General features: G+C 40.5%; 2 protein-coding genes across 7 annotated transcripts in view; both read left to right on the top strand.

Annotated features, from left to right (window-relative positions):
- gsr (glutathione reductase) overlaps nucleotides 1-7,530 on the top strand; it is a 74,706-nt gene extending 67,176 nt beyond the window's left edge. For all 6 annotated transcript variants that reach the window (XM_061976756.1, XM_061976754.2, XM_061976753.1 and 3 more), the window contains 3 exons: nucleotides 6,658-6,789; nucleotides 6,858-6,991; nucleotides 7,078-7,530. In XM_061976756.1, the coding sequence (XP_061832740.1) occupies nucleotides 6,658-6,789; nucleotides 6,858-6,991; nucleotides 7,078-7,227 (416 nt within the window). In that variant the 3' untranslated portion in view covers nucleotides 7,228-7,530. The remainder of the gene's footprint in view (nucleotides 1-6,657; nucleotides 6,790-6,857; nucleotides 6,992-7,077) is intronic.
- Nucleotides 7,531-8,775: 1,245 nt separating this feature from the next.
- The window catches only part of slc30a9 (solute carrier family 30 member 9), a 39,187-nt gene continuing 25,959 nt past the window's right edge, over nucleotides 8,776-22,003 (top strand). The window contains exons 1-7 of the mRNA XM_061976750.1: nucleotides 8,776-8,885; nucleotides 9,252-9,383; nucleotides 20,790-20,972; nucleotides 21,053-21,091; nucleotides 21,390-21,489; nucleotides 21,622-21,714; nucleotides 21,792-21,874. Coding sequence (XP_061832734.1) covers nucleotides 9,293-9,383; nucleotides 20,790-20,972; nucleotides 21,053-21,091; nucleotides 21,390-21,489; nucleotides 21,622-21,714; nucleotides 21,792-21,874 — 589 coding nt within the window. The 5' untranslated portion in view covers nucleotides 8,776-8,885; nucleotides 9,252-9,292. The remainder of the gene's footprint in view (nucleotides 8,886-9,251; nucleotides 9,384-20,789; nucleotides 20,973-21,052; nucleotides 21,092-21,389; nucleotides 21,490-21,621; nucleotides 21,715-21,791; nucleotides 21,875-22,003) is intronic.

Below are 22,003 nucleotides of genomic sequence, written 5' to 3'. Positions count from 1 at the left end.
ACACTTATGTTATTTGGAGAAGAAAAGATTGGAGGCACATCATGTCTTTACATCTGGAGGGGTCCACAAATTAAACAACAATGGGTGAAAGACAAAGTTGGATTCATGCATCGCCAAGTAACGTATTTGATTGACATAACGAGTGCCGTGACGCTAATGTTGATTTCCTGCTACAAATATTAGTCTCATCTACAACTCATGTCTGCAGTTTGTTTTATGGTGTGAAGTTCATATTTTGTCTCATTATTTAGCAATAGATGTCCCTGTTGTTCAGCAATGTTTGTTAGCGATATCAAGGTCTTCAATACGATTTTGAAAGGTTTTAAAATTAAAATAAATAGATTTGTATTTAAAATATGCATAGTCCTGCTTTTAAATGTTTCGATTTGTGAGGATACTGTTGAGCCTACCAGAAATGTATTAATCTACTTTATTAATAATATTAGGGGTATTTTCTTGATGCTAACAAATATCACCAAAGACGCTATAAGGTGGTCATCCGTGTCGAATAAAGCACTTGGCTTTCCTGTACAACAACAACAACTAAGATTTTAGTTTCTGTTATGACAATCGAGAAAGAAAATACGATATATTGGATCAACAATCACAATATTTATTACAAGGATTTAACATGACGTTAGTTTATTTGCACAAGCAGGTCTTTGTAGTTATATTTAGGCATAGCAACCACAAAAGTACACCATCTAATGCAATCTATTGTCCTTTATATATGTTTAGTTCTGCTCTCAAACAGAGAATAAACTGGATTGCGTCACAGAAAGTTTTTCAAACAAATCAAATGTTCAAACAAACATTTTACAAAGTGATCACTGCAGACACAAGCGGTCCGATTGTATTCCACAAGATGATGAAAGTGATATTTTTAAGAGACATTTCTTTCGACGCACTTACGTTTTTTCCCTGACTTTATTACCTCTATGAACCACTTATTTCGGGACTCTATGAAAGCTCTTTCCAATCTCTCTATCTGAACGACTGGAACACCCAAGAACAGAACAGCAGAACGGCATTTTCTGATCCAACTCTACACTCCCTCTCACTTGTTTTAATGCTACGCTCAAGCTGCTTGACCATCGGGTAAATTAAACCATGAAGAAGAAAAACATATATGACGTCATATACAACTCAGCAATTAGCGCTGCTCTGTTTTCCGTCTGACCACGTTAGGCAAAGCGTCAAAGGCGTGCGATGTGGACATGGGGCACGTGTCTGTGTGGCGGGTATGAAGCAAATTTCTCCATAAGCAACAATATAAACATGAATAATGAGTTCCAACCTCAACAAAAATCCATATTTTAGTAAAGGTTTGTACACTTTGAACACAATATAACACTATACGGTACTGTATAATTTTACAAGGAGGTGATGGATCAACTTTCTGTTTAATAATAGTCAAAACATCAAAGAACTGAACTGTCCTCATTTCCAGCTGCCCTGCCGACACGCACACACTCTGTCACTAGCTCTGTGGTGCACTTACAGCAGGGGGGTCAAACGTGCGGGCCGTATCAGGCCTGCAAACCGTTTTAATCCGACCCGCAAGATGATTTTGCTTAGTATAAAAATCAAATAAACTGCTGTTCTGAATGTGTCCACTGGATGTCACAATAGCAATTCAAGTGTAACCCAACGTCACACATCACACTGTTTAAAGATGACGTGTCAGCTGACTTTAAGCGCCTTCTGGATTGGCTGTCGCTACTCCAATCAGCGCAGGTGCAAGCAATCAGCTGCTGCTGTTGTGGCGGTCAGCCGATGGTGACAGTATCGACACACAAAACCTTCTTTAATTGTCAGTTATCCACTCAACAGATAAAATAATGAAACGGTAAGATGCAAAGACTTAAGTCAACTTGACCATCATCTTTGTAGTTAAGAGTGCCATGCAACGCTCACAATTGGTTGAATGCATGATGCGCACCCTAAACTCCATTGTAAAAATGTGTGTTTCTACATTTGTTGTTTGTTCTATTTTATTTTATGCTTGAATCTACCATGTTCACATTGGTTAAGTGTGTAGTTTTGTTACCTGGATTTCGCCTACGGTGTCATTTTGATGTAATTTTGTTTATATTATAATTGTAATAATTGAAGGATGATAAATGAATGTGTTGTGGCAGTTGCGCAACATGAGAATTCAAAACAGGAAGTGCTTGAAGTTGAATGGCTTTGTAAAAACACTGAGACAAAGTCTAAGTTCATGGTGTTTAAAAAACAGCATAAAGTTTGAATCCCCTGACTTAGTTTAAAATCACACATTTCATTAACTTCAACAACCGGGTTGCTACAATGATTGGGAATAAACAAAACTAATCCACTTTACCTTGCAGGTGTCATGTCTGTGTGATCATGTTTTGTTTTAGTCATGTCCTGTTTGGTTTTGGTCACTTAGTTCCTGCTTTTTCACTCCCTTGTTTTGTTTCCATGGTTACCCATTAGTTTCACCTGTTCCACGTTTGGACTCACACACATGTCACCAATCATGTCACTGTTATTTAAGGCTGTCTTTTTCTGTTGGTCGGCCTGGCGACATTAACTCTGTTTGACTTCTGCTACTCATGCTACCATAGTTCCATGCCAAGTGAGTTTTGTCTATTTTCCTGTCACAGTAAGTGTTTTTTTTGTTTCTTGCCCATAGACTGCTAAGTTCTAGTTTTTGTTTCATTAGTCAAGTTTGTTGTCCGCCTTTGTGCGCGCTAGTGATGGGTCTGGCAACACCAATGCATCGGCGCATGCGTCGAGCTCATAGAGCAAAACCCTGTGTCGGTACGCATACCACTTTTAGAAAGTCACGTGACCGATCATGAGCTGTTTCGGTCACGTGACGGATACGCGAACTGTGTCGCACTGACGCCTCCTCTGTGCCCTGTGAGCGGGTCTTTTCTACAGCCGGAGAAATAATAACTAAGAAGAGGAATTGTCTAAAATGTAATACTTTGGAAAAACTGTTTTTTTTTTAATAAAAATGTGTTAAAAAAAATACAAATAAATTCCCAGTCCACAAGCATCCTCATTCACAACACGTTCTCTTAGATTTCCATGTTATGATACATGTTCACATTATTTATTGACTGTATCTAAAAAAGATAAAAATATATTTATTTAAATTAAGATGTGAAATAATCCTACATGAAATACAATGACTTGGTTTATATTATTGTATATACTAGGTCATAAAATCAGTGTCAGTTGAGTCTGTCCATAGGTTGCCTGAAGGGATTTTTAATGTCCAGCAGATGTCAGTATTTAGTGAGTGTCGACACAGTATCAATACAGTTTTGCAATGTGTTGAAACGCTTCATGACGCCTCATCAACCCATCACTAGTGCGCGCCTTTGGTTTTGTACCTTTTGTTAGTGTTAAAATAAAATCATGTATTTACCTCCAAGCCATGTCCGATCCAACTTTACTTGCATTTCAGGAAAAACAACACCCCATAGTCCACGTCCTGACAGCAGGTTAATATTCTGTTTGCAGCGGAATGGAGGGAGATGCGGCAGTGTTGACAACGCTGTGGATACTTCCTGAATGTTTCAGACCACATACTGTTGTAGCATGTAAAGCATATTTTTATTCAGTCTGTGGTTCTTAAGTCGAAAAGTTTGTACAAAGTGTGCAATCTACTAATAAAAGTTTCAATCAATCAATCAAAACAGTCAAAACAATAATAGCAATGGTCAGAGGTGTGGACTCGAGTCATATGACTTGGACTCGAGTCAGACTCGAGTCATGAATTTGATGACTTTAGACTCGACTTGACAAAATGTAAAGAGACTTGCAACTCGACTTAGACTTTAACATCAATGACTTGTGACTTCACTTGGACTAGAGCCTTTTGACTTGACATGACTTGCTACTTTCCCCAAAATCCAACGCTTAAAAAGTTATTTGGGAGCGCTCCGTATTTTTCATTTTCTTCGTCTGTGTCTCTCAGCGTGTTGTTCCTGTCAGCTGGTGTGCTGTCAGTACAACAGCCAATCAAATTAGATCTACGTTGTTTTCATCACGCAGCATTCATCCAATCAAATTGCAGTACAACCACCGAACAAGTTGTCAAACAACGCAACAATTATGCCAAAGTTGGTTTCGTTCGGGTATAAAAACTACGACTTGGTCAACAAAAAACGAATTGCCGTATGGAAATCACGCAGTTCGAATATTACAGACGGAGACGCAACAACGTTCAACATTTGAAGTTGCACAAAGAAGGGTAAGTTTTGAATGTAAGATAACGTTTATTGGCTAAGTTACGTGACTCGTATTTGCTGTGTAGTTAAATCAGTGAGGCTGCAAACTCACTGCTAACGTTATAACCATAGACATCTTATAAGTAGACGCAGCATAGAGCGCTACTGCCTACTGGCGCAGACGAGGCGCGGGGCCGCCATCTTGGAGTGGTGATCCGCTCCACTCAGTGCAATTCATTTGGCAGGAACAATGAACTGTCAGCGCATTTAATTCATTTTACCTCACTGAATACCACTGATTTTCACCCCCCTTTTTTGTCATACGTGTAGCTATGATAACAGACACATGTTTTGGCGTGTTTTAGTATTCATAGTTTGCTTAACAGTAATATAATATTCTTATATGCTATAAGTGACCAGACGTCCGAGATCAAAACTGGGATTATAATCCTAGAGAAGGGGAAAAAAACGGTAAACTATTTTTAAGTTGAAGAAACAATATGATTAGGTTATATATACATGCGTATATCCTACATAAACAATGTATGAATACATTAGATATCTATATATCTTAGGGACCTATAGACTGTATCTCTGTTGCTGCAGCAGCAGAGAGTTTATTCTGTCTTGACACTTTGTATTGATATTTTCTATTACATTCTTCCCTTAAATGATAATATTTGCAGTGATTGTTTTATATGTATTATTTTATGTAAGTCGCTTTGGATAAAAGCGTCTGCCAAATACTTAAACATAAACACATATAAACACCTGAAAGTCTTCATATCAGCTAAAACCACCAATCTGTTTCACTGGATTCAGAATAAAACCAAATTCTGTTTTACCCAACAATGTTAGTATTTGAATATTGTTACTTGAAGACTTATTCCTGGTTACAATTATACTGTTAAGAAAGTATTGTCTTATACTTTGCCTAAAATGAGAATGCATCATAATCAGTGGCGGCTGGTGAATTTTGTTTTAGGTGGGGCTGAAAGTTTGTAAACCAAACCCCTGTAGGGGCGTCATCCTCCCCCAGAAGATTTATTTGTGATTTTCACATACAAATATTGAAGATCTTTGATCCTTCTCAACTCTGTGGTAATATTATTTTCATAAGATACAACCAATAGTACGTTAATGTTAAATCTTACTTGTGAAAAGTAATCCCCCGATTCCTATTTTCAACAGTCCGCTCATTTGAGCAGGAAAACGCTGAACACCAGCCCGGCATCTTTGTTTTCTACCTGTCAACTGTCAGTTTAGGCTGCTCGCCGGCTCCTCATCACCACTTCAAGATGGCGGCCAAATTGCTCACGTCACAGCAACCTGCGTCTACTTATAAGATGTCTATGGTTACAACGTCATTGCAAACACGGCAATCTGTTGCGTCTACTGCAGTTTGCTACCTTATTCATACTTTTTGTCAAGTGATTTTTTTTTAAGCAGGGTTGCATGAGGTACCTACACATAACGTTACGTTAGACAATGTATCACACACAGTAACGTAACGTTAGTCAATGTATCACACACAGTAACGTAACGTTAGTCAATGTATCACACACAGTAACATTACGTTAGTCAATGTATCACACACAGTAACATTACGTTAGTCAATGTATCACACACAGTAACGTAAAGTTAGACGGTGGTCAGCAGCACCGCGTATTTTAGCCACCTACAAAAAGACAAACATAGTCAAATAAAGGTCAGTTAAAATGTATACTATATTAAGAATATGTGTACATATTGCACAGGGTCCTGACATCTAAAAAGTACAACTCTGTTCATTGTTATGTTCATATATTTGTTATGTTTTTCATGTGTACGCACACATAAACACACATACAGTATGAGATGAGATCAATGAGATAAGGTAAGAACAGGATAGAAACTGCTGTGGAACTAGTTACAATGCAATATGCCATTGAAATACAATGTTAACACTTTTGTGCAAATAAGTACAGTTGCACTTGTTTTTTTCAAATGTGTTTATTCTGTAAAGGAATGAGTTACATGTTTAAAATGACTGGTTAATAGTGCTATTTTGAAGTGCAATGTCAGCACTATCTTTTTCCCTGCAATTTCAAATGCACTTGTTTTAATAAATAAATACAGCATTTTAAAAGCATACACAATCTGTATAAATATATTAGTCTGTGGTTAAACGACTTGAAAGGACTCGAAACTCAAAATGCAGGACTTGGGACTTGACTTGAGACTTTCCAGTCTTGACTTTGGACTTGACTCGGACTTGCTCTGTCTTGACTCGGGACTTGACTCGGACTTGAGGGCAAAGACTTGAGACTTACTTGTGACTTGCAAAGCAATGACTTGGTCCCACCTCTGGCAATGGTGCATTTTGACATGTTCGCCCTTCTGTGTGCAGCTGTTCATGAGTAGATTGGTGTCCTAATATTTTTGGCATGACTATGTTGTATCCTGTCAGTTGCCATCGCTGCAGGCAGGAAGCTTGCACACAGACTCTTTGAGGGCAAGAAAGACTCCAAGTTGGACTACTCCAACATTCCCACAGTGGTGTTCAGCCACCCGCCCATCGGCACCGTGGGCCTCACAGAAGGTGAGTCCGCATAAGACCCTTCCATGTCTAACACACACATTTACTCCCTGGTTTTGTTTTCCCCCCAGAGGAGGCCATCGTAGCCAGAGGAAAGGAGAACGTGAAGGTCTACACGACCTCCTTCACGCCGCTCTATCACGCCATCACCAGCCGCAAGAGTCCGTGCGTCATGAAGCTGGTGTGTGCCGGCAAGGACGAAAAGGTATCTTTCTGCATGAGCCGCTTTTTTATTTGACTACTCCACATGTTTCTGGATGTACACTGATTGGAGATGTGTTATCTCCACAGGTGGTGGGTCTGCACATGCAGGGTCTAGGCTGCGATGAGATGCTGCAGGGCTTCGCTGTGGCCGTCAAACTCGGTGCTACCAAAGCCGACTTTGACAAGACGGTGGCTATCCACCCCACCTCCTCCGAGGAGCTTGTTACCATGCGTTAAGAGGACACGACACCATCACCAAAGTATGAAAATGTGCTCCATAAAACCACAATTTCATTTTTTTCAATTCCTTTAAGCCACAGCGGTTCAATTTCCTGACTTATCTGACCCAAATGGAACACGTCTGAATTGCACAGTAGTAGGTCATGATGACTGAGTGATTATTATTCTATTTTAATAATAAGTGTGGAATGGAAGTGATGGATCTCAATGGCAAGTCCAAAGAACTCGATCATTTTGTATTACGTTGTCATTTGTTAGAGCACCCACTGCACTGAGAAATAAACATGCATGCTGTTTTCATGTGTTGTTAGGATCATGTCTTTTATAGCCTGTTAATAAATGTTTGATGATAGTGTATTCAATAATGGTAACAGGAGTGACTAACAGAAGCAAACAAATACAGATTATATTGATGAATCATTTGGGATTATAAATAAATTCCATCCATCCATTTTCTACCGCTTATCCCTTTCGGGGTCGTGGGGGGTGCTGGAGCTTATCTCAGCTACAATCGGGCGGAAGGCGGTGTACACCCTGGACAAGTCGCCACCGCATCGCAGGGCCAACACAGAAATTGATTCATTAATTCTATTTTGTATATGTATAAAAATGCATTTACTTGGTTTGAATGGTTAAAGTACTACACAGTTTAATAAGTATAATACACAGATAACAGGAGGTACCAAATTGGGATTTTCTTTGACATTTTATTGTAGGAAAAATCTAAGAATGTGTAGTGATGCATGATTAAATAAAACAGTATAAGAAGAAAGCTTGTATCTTATAGTAAGTTAACAAATATGATAAATAAAAACGTTTAAAATAATGAATATATAAAGTTACGTATTGCACTATTAACTTTTTCCTTTGATTTAATTACTGAGTGGACTCTACCAAATATCGCGATAAGTGGGATTTTCCCGAGACTTGGTACAGATGCATGATTCAATAAAACAGTATAAGAAAAAAGCTTGTATCTTATAGTAAGTAAACAAATACAGAATATATGATAAATAAAAGCGTTTAAAATAACGAATATATAAAATTACATATTGCACTATTAACGTTTTCCTTTGATTTAATTACTGAGTGTACTCTACCAAATATCGCGATAAGTGGGATTTTCCCGAGACTTGGTACAGACGCATGATTCAATAATTAAAACAGTATAAGAAACAAGCTTGTAATATGATAAATAAAAACGTTTAAAAATAACGAATATATAAAATTATTTATTGCACTATAAACAACTTTTACCTTTGATTTAATTACTAAGCTTACTCTACCAAATATCGCGATAAGTGGGATTTTCCCGAGACTTGGTACAGATGCATGATTCAATAAAACAGTATAAGAAAAAAAAAAGCTTGTATCTTATAGTAAGTAAACAAATACAGAATATATGATGAATACAATCGTTTAAAATAACGAATACATAAAAGTATACATTGCACTGTTACCAATTGTTACCTTTGATTTCATTACTGAGCGTACTCTACCAAATATCGCGATAAGTGGGATTTTCCCGAGACTTGGTACAGAGCGGATTAGCGTCACGGGTCACGTGTTCCTTGTGTTTGTAGCATTCGCCGCCTGGAGTCCATTGATTGGCAAAATGGACACCGACTATGCCGAACAAACGTCCCGGTGGTGAGGTATGTCTTTTATGGAGTATCTCGTTCGAGTGTATCCGCCAGTCGGGTGCGTTGAACTGAGTGTGTTTCGAATAAATTGGTTATAGTCCGGCTCTTTTCGTGAAGCTAAAGGCGCGAGCTAACTTTGTTAAACAGCAACGTTAGCTCGCCGATGAAGGGATTCGATGATGTCATGAAAAACATTGAAAAGACGTAGCAGCATATACGTGTTTTTATTGCTTCGTATCAGTGGTTTAGCGCCACTTCTCCGGGCGGTTGCCATGCGTCCAGGGGCGAAGACTTGGGAGTTAATCTGTTTGAATGAGGTTAAGTTGTCATGCGGGGCTGCTAGCTTTTCTCACCGGCATTCTGTGTTGACTTTGACAGTTCCCGCACGTCAGTAGCGTCCCAGCCCGGCTCCAGCCAGGATGTTCCCCAGCCTGGCCCACAGACCGTGGCAGGTCTTCTGCAGGGTCTCCTGGCGGCACCGAGCCAGCTTCCCACAGCCCCAGTGTCTCGGTGAGGTCAAGAAAAATGCACTTCTCATCACAACCTTAAGACCGGGGAGATATTTGCATTGGTGCATCGTTAGTAAGTACAGTTAAAAATAGGACCAAAATAGAAAATTAGATTTTTCTGAGGGACATTCACTCTTTCTGGCCTCCTGATGGCAAAGGCACAGAGGCTTTCTGTTGTTAAAGGGGAACATTATCACAATTTCAGAAGGGTTAAAACCATTAAAAATCAGTTCCCAAGGGCTTATTTTATTTTTCGAAGTTTTTTTCAAAATTTTACCCATCACGCAATATCCCTAAAAAAAGCTTCAAAGTGCCTGATTTTAACCATCGTTATATACACCCGTCCATTTTCCTGTGACGTCACACAGTGATGCCAATACAAACAAACATGGCGCATAGAACAGCAAGCTATAACGACATTAGCTCGGATTCAGACTCGGATTTCAGCGGCTTAAGCGATTCAACAGATTACGCATGTATTGAAACGGATGGTTGTAGTGTGGAGGCAGGTAGCGAAAACGAAATTGAAGAAGAAACTGAAGCTATTGAGCCATATCGGTTTGAACCGTATGCAAGCGAAAACGACACGACAGCCAGCGACACGGGAGAAAGCGAGGACGAATTCGGCGATCGCCTTCTAACCAACGATTGGTATGTGTTTGTTTGGCATTAAAGGAAACTAACAACTATGAACTAGGTTTACAGCATATGAAATACATTTGGCGACAACATGCACTTTGAGAGTGCAGACAGCCCAATTTTCATCAATTAATATATTCTGTAGACATACCCTCATCCGCGCTCTTTTCCTTAAAGCTGATCTGTCCAGTTTTGGAGTTGATGTCAGCAGGCCAGGGAAGCTAGGGTCGATATTCTTCTCTTGATCATCTTCGGTGGCATAAGGGACGGTGTGAGCCAAGACATCCAGGGGGTTTAGCTCGCTCGTCTGCGGGAACAAACTGCCGCATTGCTTGCCGTGCTACAGAGGTCCTTTGTCCCTGAATTGCTCACACACTCCGGCAGATTCGATGGGGGTCTGGCGGCAGATTTCTTTGACTTTATCGTTGGAAATGCATCTGCTTTGAGTGTCGCAGGATGTCCACACATTCTTGCCATCTCTGTCGTAGCATAGCTTTCGTCGGTAAAGTATGCGGAACAAACGTCCAATTTCTTGCCGCTTTTGCATCTTTGGGCCACTGGTGCAACTTGAATCCGTCCCTGTTCGTGTTGTTACACCCTCCGACAACACACCGACGAGGCATGATGTCTCCAAGGTACGGAAAACAGTCGAAAAAATGGAAAATAACAGCTGATTTGACTAGGTGTTTGTAATGTGTTTGAGAAAATGGCGGATTGCTTCCCGAATAATAGAAAGGCGTTTAATTCGCCAAAATTCACCCATTTAGAGTTCGGAAATCGGTTAAAAAAATATATGGTCTTTTTTCTGCAACATCAAGGTATATATTGACGCTTACATAGGTCTGGTGATAATGTTCCCCTTTAAACCTGTGCAGTGTTTCCCCCAGAAGATTTGTTAGTTAAGGTGGTGTCTCTCCAGGGGGGAAGGGGGTGGGTGGGTGTAAGGAACAGCGTAACTCGGCTTGTCGCCATCACGTCTCCATCTCATCGCTGCCACCACATCCTGGGGGGCAATAGACTAAGGGTTAGAATTGGGGGTTAAATCACCAAAAATGATTCCCGGGCGCAGCCACCGCTGCTGCCCACTGCTCCCCTCAACTCCCAGGGGGTGATCAAGGGTGATGGGTCAAATGCAGATAATAATTTCGCCACACCTAGTGTGTTTGTGACAATTGTTGGTACTTTAACTTTAACTACAGACTGTGGTGAAATAGGCCGGCATCGTCGCGTGAGGAGGCCTACAATTTTTGGTTGTGTTTTCCGCTCCATATGCTGAATGCCGATGTACTATATATACCTTGATATTTTTCCCGTAACGTAAAAACAATACACAAAACAGTCCTAGTTACCTGAGATACTAAGTGTGTCATTATTATGACTTAGTAAGTCAATATTTTGACTTACTAATTTACTAAGTCAAAATAATGACTTAATAAGTCAAATTAATGACTTACTGTAAATAAGCGTTTAAAAAAAAAAGAGTTAAAAGTGGGGCCGCATGCTGACATATGCTCAACTCATCATGCTTAATTTATTACAGCATTTGGGAAGCCTGTAGTCGATTTTTACGATGTAAATGTTATATTTTTATCAACATGTGGTAGCAGGGACCCTGCCATTCAAAACTAGGCTGCTACATTACTAATGATTAATGTAACTATAGCTGAAACAATAGTACAATAGCAATAGGAGAGACTATTCATCCCTGAACACCATGGAGTTCATGTAGGCTTTATGATGCAGTTACATTATTATATCAACTATCAGAGACAGCTTCACGAAACTCTTCATTTAACATAATGTTTGTTTTTTGCTGCTTCAACACAGCTCAATCAACACAAAAAAAGGTAAAGTGAAATAACTTAGTTGTTAACTATAGATCAATAATGCTTGTCTTTCTCTCAGACAGACACACACACACATGCATGCACACACACACCCACACACCGCACAGTGAACTAACGTTACGCTAAAAGCTAATTAGCCTTCACCTCAAGGACTGCGAGCGAGCTGAGCTGCCGCTTATGTTTCTAGAACGTCAACGGGCTCATAGTGATGTTACTAGTAGTTGAGTTGTAGGAGACTGGGAGGTGTTTATTATAATTTGGGGAGAGTCCGCTGCCTTGTGCTTACCTGCTAAACACCTATCTGCTCACCCCACCGCAGAAGCACTGACTCCATGCGCTCTGAATACGCACTGCTGATTGGCTGTTACCGCTCTGCGTGTAACCAATCAGATGGTTCTGTGGGTGGGACAATGCTGGGTGCTGCAGAGACGTCCTGCAAAGGCAGAACGAAGCGTAGCAGCTTGTTAAGACGTTAGTTTAGGCGGCGGCCGCCTTAACAACCAAGCGCTGCGGGAAACCCTGCTGTGCATATTTCCGAACTGCACTCAAAAATCCTTCTTGCAACACAGCATTTCTGCACAGTGAGGTGCTTTCAAATGTCTTAAAGCAGGTTTTCCCAACCTTTTTACCACCAGAGACCGGTTTAATATATGCATTATTTCCACCGACCAGCTTGTGGCAGATTGAAACAGCAAAAAAAAAAATGAGCGTTAAAAATTTGCCTTTGGCTACAATCTGGCACATTAACATTTTATATTAGATTAGCCTGGAAAAGGGTGGAGTGCCATCTCCAGGTTGGGGAGGAGATCTTGCCCTAAGTGGAGGAGTTCAAGTACCTCGGAGTCTTGTTCACAAGTGAGGGAAGAGTGGATCGTGAGATCGACAGGCGGATCGGTGCAACGTCTTCAGTAATGCGGACGCTGTATCGATCCGTTGTGGTGAAGAAGGAGGTGAGCCGGAAGGCAAAGCTCTCAATTTACCGGTCGATCTACGTTCCCATCCTCACCTATGGTCATGAGCTTTGGGTCATGACCAAAAGGACAAGATCACGGGTACAAGCGGTCGAAATGAGTTTCCTTCTCCCTTAGAGATAGAGTGAGAAGCTCTGTCATCCGGGAGGAACTCAAAGTAAAGCCGCTGCTCCTCCACATCGAGAGGAGCCAGATGAGGTGGTTCAGCCATCTGGTCAGGATGCCACCCGAACGCCTCCCTAGAGAGGTGTTTAGGGCACGTCCAACCGGTAGGAGACCACGGGGAAGACCCAGGACACGTTGGAAAAACTATGTCTCCCGACTGGCCTGGGAACGCCTCGGGATCCCCCGGGAGGAGCTGGACGAAATCGCTGGGGAGAGGGAAGTCTGGGCTTCCCTGCTTAGGCTGGTGCCCCCGCAATCCGACCTCTGATAAGCGGAAGAAGATGGATGGATGGATAGATAGTTTATTTCTAAGGGGACAATGCAATTTAATAAAACACATGACTACACAAGGTTAAAAAATCCAGAATTAGCCAGGATAGTTTTCATCTGTAGTCCCCTGGCCATAATGTAAAAAAGGCAGTGAAATTACAATTTGGAGCGGTGTAGCTCGCTTGGTAGAGTGGCCGTGCCAGCAACTTGAGGGTTCCAGGTTCGATCCCCGCTTCGGCCATCCTAGTCACTGCCGTTGTGTCCTTGGGCAAGACACTTTACCCACCTGCTCCCAGTGCCACCCACACTGGTTTAAATGTAACTTAGATATTGGGTTTCACTATGTAAAGCGCTTTGAGTCACTAGAGAAAAGCGCTATATAAATATAATTAACTTCACTTCACTACAATTTAAAAGAAAAAGAAAACAAAGAGAAAAATTAAAAAAAAAAAGCACACAATACATATACAATATGATAACAAATCAAAAACAACATCACAAAACATTTATCTTAGCATCAAAACAGGCTCATCTTTTAGTGCTGGCAGCTGTAGGTGATAAGCAACATTTTATATGTCCATTAATGTGCAAGGAGTTGTAATATACATCTATTAACACGCTTATTGGTGTGTTTAGTGGCACAGGCGAAAGTTAAGTCTGGGAAAATGCAGTAGTTTATAAATCAATTATTGTTTTTTTATTTGTAACAGATGCGTCACGGAGTATTGGTCCAGGGACCAATACCGGTGGGGACCACTGTCTTAAAGGACAATTCGTCCCCTAGCTTTTTACAGCACGTGCAGGCACTTTTGTTGTCATTTTTTAGCTCCTTGCCATGATAGATGGATGCTTTATCTCCAAACAGAGATTCAAATACCGTATTTTCCGAACCATAGGGCACACCGGATTATAAGGCGCACTGCAGATGAATGGTCTATTTTCGATATTTTTTCATATATTAGGCGCACCGGATTAAAGGGCGCATTAAAGAAGTCATATTTTAATTTTTTTTTCTAAATGGAATACACTTCCTTGTGGTCTACATCAGTGTTTTTCAACCACCGTGACGTGAAATACAGTCTGGTGTGCCGTGGGAGATTATGTAATTTCACCTAATTGGGTTAAAAACATTTTTTGCACACAAGTAATTATAATCCGTAAATAATGTGGCAGAGTATTCATGTTATACTCTTCCATATCAGTTGGCGGCAGCGGGTAGCTAATTGCTTTGAGATGTCGGGCACACGTCGTGTCTTGATCACAATATGCAGGCGACAGCGGGAGGCAGTGTGCAGGTAAAAAGGTATCTTATGCTTAAAATAAACAATAGGCGAGTGAAGCTAAGAAAAGGCATTGAAGCTTAGGCATGGCTATGCAAAACGAAACTAAAACTGAACTGGTTGCAAAGTAAACAAAACACAAAATACTGGACGACAGCAAAGACTTACTGTGTGTGGAGCGGAGACTGCGTCCACAAAGTACATCCGCACATGACATATTAATCAACAATGTCCCCACAAAGAAGGAAAGCGTCCGCACAACTTAAATAGTCTGGATTGCGAAAACAAAGCAGGTGTGGAGAATAGCGCTCAAGGAAGACATGAAACTGCATCAGGAAAATACCAACAAAACAGGAAAAAGCACCAAAATAGGAGCGCAAGACAAGGACTAAATCACTACACACAGGAAAACACCAAAAAACTCCAAATAAGTCACGGCGTGATGTGACAGGTCGTGACAGTACACCTACTTTGAGACAAGAGCTACATTGATGCATGCTTGGTTATGGTTTAAATTCATATCCAACAATTGCGAGAACGACTTTTTATTGTCAATATCGGCTACTGAGTTTCGTTTTTTTATGATTTCTGCTTGTGGTTTGCCTCAGGATTTTTTCAATGAAAAAAATGTGCCTTGGCTCAAAAAAGGTTGAAAAACACTGGTCTACATAACATGTAATGGTGTTTTTTTGGTCAAAATGTTGCATAGATTGCGCTACACCGCTACAACAAAGATGACGGGGAGAAGACGCTGTCGAAGTTGAGCCATGTAAATAAGACCGCCCACAAAACGGCGCATCCGGAAGCGACTGTCAGAAAGCGGCTTGAAGATGATCCGTAAAACATAATCTATGCAACATTTTGACCAAAGAACCACCATTACATGTTATGTAGACCACAATAATATGACTCCTTTAATGCGCCCTATAATCCGGTGCACCTTATATATGAAAAAAGATCGAAAATAGACCATTCATCGGCAGTGCGCCTTATAATCCGGTGCGCCCTATGGTCCGGAAAATCAATCAATCAATCAATCTTTATTTATATAGCCCTAAATCACAAGTGTCTCAAAGGGCTGCACAAGCCACAACGACATCCTCGGTACAAAGCCCACACACGGGCCCATATGAAAATACGGTATATGCATGATAATGTCACCTTTTTTTAAATCAACACAAAGACACCAAAATACTCTGCAAAGTCAGACTCACTCACAGCACACTTATGATAAAAGGCATCTTATAATGTGATTACTTGTCAGAGCGATGGGGAATTGTAATGGATCGATACGATTGCCTCAGTAGTCGAAAATCGGAGCTGGGAATGACATCACACAACAGCTATGAGCATTCCAGTGACGAGGTCGGAAATCAGGATGGCCGCATCCACGAAAGCTATTCATGCCCTTGTCTTATCGAAAAATAAACAACTTCTAGACAGACATGCGTGCCTTCTGCAACCTAAGGTGGATGAAGAGGAAACACAATCGCTTTATTGGCCTAGTATGTTTAGCACTCAAGGAATTTGACTTGGTAGACTGTGCTCTCTTTGTTCAATGCATACCTTCTCAAATAGTGGGGGGCGTGTGACCTCTGGGAACATGCTTTTTTTGCCGTTCCAGAATATGATGAAGCGTATGTAGCACTTGTCTTCACTGTAACCACGGTGGGAGTATTTTTCGGAGTCTAAGTCGCACCGGCCGAAAATTAATAATAAAGAAGGAAAAAAACATATATAAGTCGCACTGGAGTATAAGTCGCATTTTTTGGGGAAATGTATTTGATAAAAGCCAACACCAAGAATAGACATTTGAAAGGCAATTTAAAATAAATCAAGAATAGTGAACAACAGGCTGAATAAGTGTACGTTATGAGGCATAAATAACCAACTGGTATGTTAACGTAACATATTATGGTAAGAGTCATTCAAATAACTATAACATATAGAACATGCTATACGTTTACCAAACAATCTGTCACTCCTAATCGCTAAATCCCATGAAATCGTATACGTCTAGTCTCTTACGTGAATGAGCTAAATAACATTATTTGATATTTTACGGTAATGTGTTAATAATGTCACACATAAGTCGCTCCTGAGTATAAGTCGCACCCCCGGCCAAACTAGGAAAAAAACTGCGACATATAGTCCGAAAAATACGGTATGTTTTTTCCTTAAATGTTAAAAATAAATGTTATGCAGAGGTATAGTTAACTTTAATTTTAGAGACAATTTATAGTCATGGTGGAGAGAGGGGGGGCGTGAAATGTTTTCTTCTTCCTAGGAGGGGCGTAACAGAAAAGGTTTGAGAAGCACTGGTTCAATGTAAGAAATAAAGAAAAAGGCAACAACTAAAACGCTATTGCTAGCGATGTAATGCGCATATACCGGTACCAAAAAAGTGTATTACACTACAGTAACATTACCATAATATACAATATATGTCCAACAATACTTCCTTACGGCTGATTTAGTCCGAGAAAAACTAGTGCTAATAACAGCTATCACAGAAGCTTCTATTTAGGGATGCATGACAATAGAAATTTTAACCGATAGCCGATATTTATGTATTTATATTTACACAAGATTTTGTGAGAAGAAATTAATTGAACAGTTCACATTTTTCCGCAAAATGTACACACACGTTAAAAAAATGTATTGTAACGATTAGTATTTTGTCATCTGATATAAATACACTTCCTACTAAAATTCTGACCCATGCACACAATTAGAATAATGATAAAAAGATGTAAATGATTGATATTTAAACTTTTCAGTTATTTAATAGATAAACAAGCCATTTAACGATTCTGAATGATTTCATAAATTGAAAAAAACAATCTCTCCAACACAGCATTTATAAATGAAGCCTACATATCTAAGCGAAAAATATTTTGCATTGCTACAACATACATACATATATTTATATACAAACCCCGTTTCCATATGAGTTGGGAAATTGTGTTAGATGTAAATATAAACAGAATACAATGATTTGCAAATCCTTTTCAGCTACAAAGACAATATGTTTGATGTTTTTGCAAATAATTAACTTAGAATTTCATGGCTGCAACACGTGCCAAAGTAGTTGGGAAAGGGCATGTTCACCACTGTGTTACATCACCTTTCCTTTTAACAACACTCAGTAAACGTTTGGGAACTGAGGAGACACATTTTTTAAGCTTCTCAGGTGGAATTCTTTCCAGTTCTTGCTTGATGTACAGCTTAAGTTGTTCAACAGTCCGTTGTGGTATTTTAGGCTTCATAATGCGCCACACATTTTCAATGGGAGACAGGTCTGGACTACAGGCAGGCCAGTCTAGTACCCGCACTCTTTTACTATGAAGCCACGTTGATGTAACACGTGGCTTGGCATTGTCTTGCTGAAATAAGCAGGGGCGTCCATGGTAACGTTGCTTGGATGGCAACATATGTTGCTCCAAGACCTGTATGTACCTTTCAGCATTAATGGTGCCTTCACAGATGTGTAAGTTACCCACGCCTTGGGCACTAATACACCCCCATACCATCACAGATGCTGGCTTTTCAACTTTACGCCTATAACAATCCGGATGCTTCTTTTCCTCTTTGGTCCGAAGGACACGACGTCCACAGTTTCTAAAAACAATTTGAAATGTGGACTCGTCAGACCACAGAACACTTTTCCACTTTGTATCAGTCCGTCTTAGATGAGCTCAGGCCCAGCAAAGCCGACGGCGTTTCTGGGTGTTGTTGATAAACGGTTTTCGCCTTGCATAGGAGAGTTTTAACTTGCACTTACAGATGTAGCGACCAACTGTAGTTACTGACAGTGGGTTTCTGAAGTGTTCCTGAGCCCATGTGCTGATATACTTTACACACTAATGTCGCTTGTTGATGCAGTACAGTCTGAGGGATCGAAGGTCACGGGCTTAGCTGCTAACCTGCAGTGATTTCTCAAGATTCTCTGAACCCTTTGATGATATAACGGACCGTAGATGGTGAAATCCCTAAATTCCTAGCTGGTTGAGAAAGGTTTTTCTTAAACTGTTCAACAATTTGCTGACGCATTTGTTGACAAAGTGGTGACCCTCGCTCCATCCTTGTTTGTGAATGACTGAGCATTTCGTGGAATCTACTTTTATACCCAATCATGGCACCCACCTGTTCCCAATTTGCCTGTTCACCTGTGGGATGTTCCAAATACGTGTTTGATGAGCATTCCTCAACTTTATCAGTATTTATTGCCACCTTTCCCAACTTCTTTGTCACGTGTTGCTGGCATCAAATTCTAAAGTTAATGATTATTTGCAACAAAAAAAAATGTTTATCAGTTTGAACATCAAATATGTTGTCTTTGTAGCATATTCAACTGAATATGGGTTGAAAAGGATTTGCAAATCATTGTATTCCGTTTATATTTACATTTAACACAATTTCCCAACTCATATGGAAACGGGGTTTGTACACAAATAAAGTTATACTTTTCCTCTGACAGTAATAAAGTAGGGCAATAAGTGTCTGCCCATTAGAAAGCCAACATTTAATTGTAGAACATAAGGGTTTAAATAATAAATTGCATTTTTTTCCACTAAGAAATTCTAAAAGGTAACCAGGTGCCTCCAGATTAACCATTAAGTTAAACATAAACTACTTGTTTTGTGGTCAAGTTCTTTCACCCGAAAGGTCTTTTCCTTCAAACTGTTGCCTCTTATCAAATGCCTCCTCATCAGTCCTGTGGATTTGTTTGCTGCGGTTGTCGCTAGTAACGACAAGTCTCAGTTTAGCAGCACCGGCAAGTTGGTCTAAGGGGCGCCGGAAGTTGGCAGACCCGTCAGCGATCCTGTTCTGTCTCCCTGTAATGTACTGTATGTCTGCTTGAATCGGATTGTGCTGAAAATTGGAATTTCCCCTCTGGGATTAATAAAGTATTTCTGATTCTGATAAATCGTCACAATGGTGAATTTTAGGCTGACTTTTTAGATTATATTGTGTTGAAGCTCGTCAACGTTTTTTTTTTTTTTTGAGGACCTCATTTTGCAAACTACCGTATGTGTGAAATGTCTTCTGACATGCTAAAGAAAGCCCACACCAGTGACTGCTGCGCCATGATCCAACTGGCCGCACACGCAGTATCACAGGGTCACAAATATGTGACCATACTGTAGGGGAGCCACAATAGACCAACAACAAACACAGAGATGATACGCCTTTTTTATTATTGGCTCATTTCATCGGTCATCGGAATTATCGATGTGAAGTCATATTTACCAATATTGGCCGCCGATAATATCGTGCATCTCTACTTCTGTTATTGTTTACATCCAGAGCAGCCATCTTTGACAGCCAACTCGAGGACTCTGATTTTCTGAGTAAGAAATCTGACCTCAGGGTTGTTTCAGTAACTTCTGACGAGTAAATATGAAATTTCGACTTCCCAGTACAACCTATTTTTCGTATTTCAGGCTTTTGGAGTTTTTCCTGCCCGGATGTGGGTTCAGATCAGTTGATGTCATTGTGCTTTGTGAAGCCCTTTGATAAACTTATGATTAAAGGCTACATAAATTGTGATTGATTGGTTGAATAACCATGCGATCATGTACTGTAAAGCAATTCTTCTCAAATTGCCTAGTGAGCAACTGTAATGTGGAGGTACACTGCAAAAAGTCAGTGTTCAAAAACAAGAAAAAAAAATACAAAAATTTGGGTTATTTTATTTGAACTAAGCAAAATTATCTGCCAACAGAACAAGAAAATTCGGCTTGTCAAGACTTTCCAAAACAAGTAAAATGAGCTAACCTCAATGAACCCAAAAATACCTTAAATTAAGTACCGGTATATTCTCACTAATAACAAGTGCACTTTTCTTGGTAGAAAACAAAATGAGACCCTTTTGCTCAATATGTTGAAAGTAGGTCATAAAATCTCAGCTACAAGCTGTAATATCTTACTGGGATCATGTAGGACCAAAACCCTTAAAACAAGTAAAACACTCTAACATAAAATCTGCTTAGTGAGAAGAATTGTCTTATCAGACAGAAAATAAGCAAATATCACCCTTACTTGAGATATTTAATCATACTTAGATTTCAGTTTTTGCAGTATAGATGTTGCTGCCTGGATGGAAAGGGCGTTTAACAAGACAATGCTATAATAACTGTGATCTCCCTCACCCCCGTTCTTGAGAGTCGGTTCAGGAGTGTTTTCCTAGCTTTGTTGGGTTGTTGTTGGTTTTACTCTTCCGATGTGACAGGGTGGCAAACAGGAGGCGCGTTTAGCCTGTGGTTTAGTCCCCCGGACTGCCGCATCGCCTCTCTAGGACCGGGAAAAGTCCACTTCTACTCCACCGTTGGAAACGACAAAGATCCTCCACCTAAATCCCCATCAGATGCACCGGAAAAGCCGGCTGCGAAATCTAGTACGACCCCCATGGCAGGTGACCAACTTTATATCTCCACCATTTTGTGTGTACTACTTCTCGTTTTGCTACCATCAGACACACTGTTTTTCTCATAGGTTCACCACTTAAGGGGCTTCAGACAATACAAGTGAAAGGTAAGTCAAGTCATTTCCCACATTGACCCATAAAAATAACATAACTTCTATATTTTGAGAGATAGTTTGTATTTTGCTATTTCCTGGTGCAAAGCATTCGCTTTTTTGCTTAATTTCTATGTAAGTGCATTAGTCTGATTGCTACTGTAGTGCCTGTAGTCATCCATTCACTTGAGTAGCACTCAGACTTCCGCCAAGTCAGAACCGTTGAATCGGTGCCAGTTGTGCAGCATGATCTTTGCATGCCTGAGGTCAGTTGTGCAAACATAAACCCCCCTATTGTTTCTGTTGCTTTCAGTCCGCGCTGTCCTGAAAAAGCGCGAATACGGAGCCAAGTACACCCAGAACAACTTCATCACAGCCGTCAGAGCCATGAACGAGTTCTGTCTCAAACCGAGGTATCTCTTCGTGCTACTTCTTAGCCGCCACGCTTTGAATGGCTTCCACTTAATAAGTGGCAGCACTGCTGTGATTAGCTAATAAGAAGCAGCGTTGTCTGACACGAGCGCTTTTCTCTGGTGGACTTTCAGCGACCTGGAGCAGCTGCGCAAGATTCGAAGGCGCAGCCCCCACGACGACACGGAGGCCTTCACCGTGTTCCTGCGCTCGGACGTGGAGGCAAAGTCAGTGTCACGGGTCCACCAAGCACTCTTCATTTGTTCTTTTATTGATTTCCTTCATTTGTCTCTCGGCCCATTAGAGCTCTGGATGTGTGGGGAAGCCACGAAGCTCTGGCCAGGGAGAGAAATCTCAGAAAGGAGGTGGAGAGAGAATACCAAGAAAGTAGGTTTGCACTTCCTGTACGTTGTAATTTGCTTGTAATAACCATTTTAAACTCTAGTTTTATATTACCCCTCTTTTAGAGTTGAGTTTGAGTTTATTTCGAACATGCAAGCATACAACATGATACAT

Source organism: Nerophis lumbriciformis, linkage group LG16, assembly GCF_033978685.3.
Source record: "Nerophis lumbriciformis linkage group LG16, RoL_Nlum_v2.1, whole genome shotgun sequence".
Lineage (NCBI taxonomy): Eukaryota > Metazoa > Chordata > Actinopteri > Syngnathiformes > Syngnathidae > Nerophis > Nerophis lumbriciformis.
This window is presented reverse-complemented; position numbering and strand designations above follow the sequence as displayed.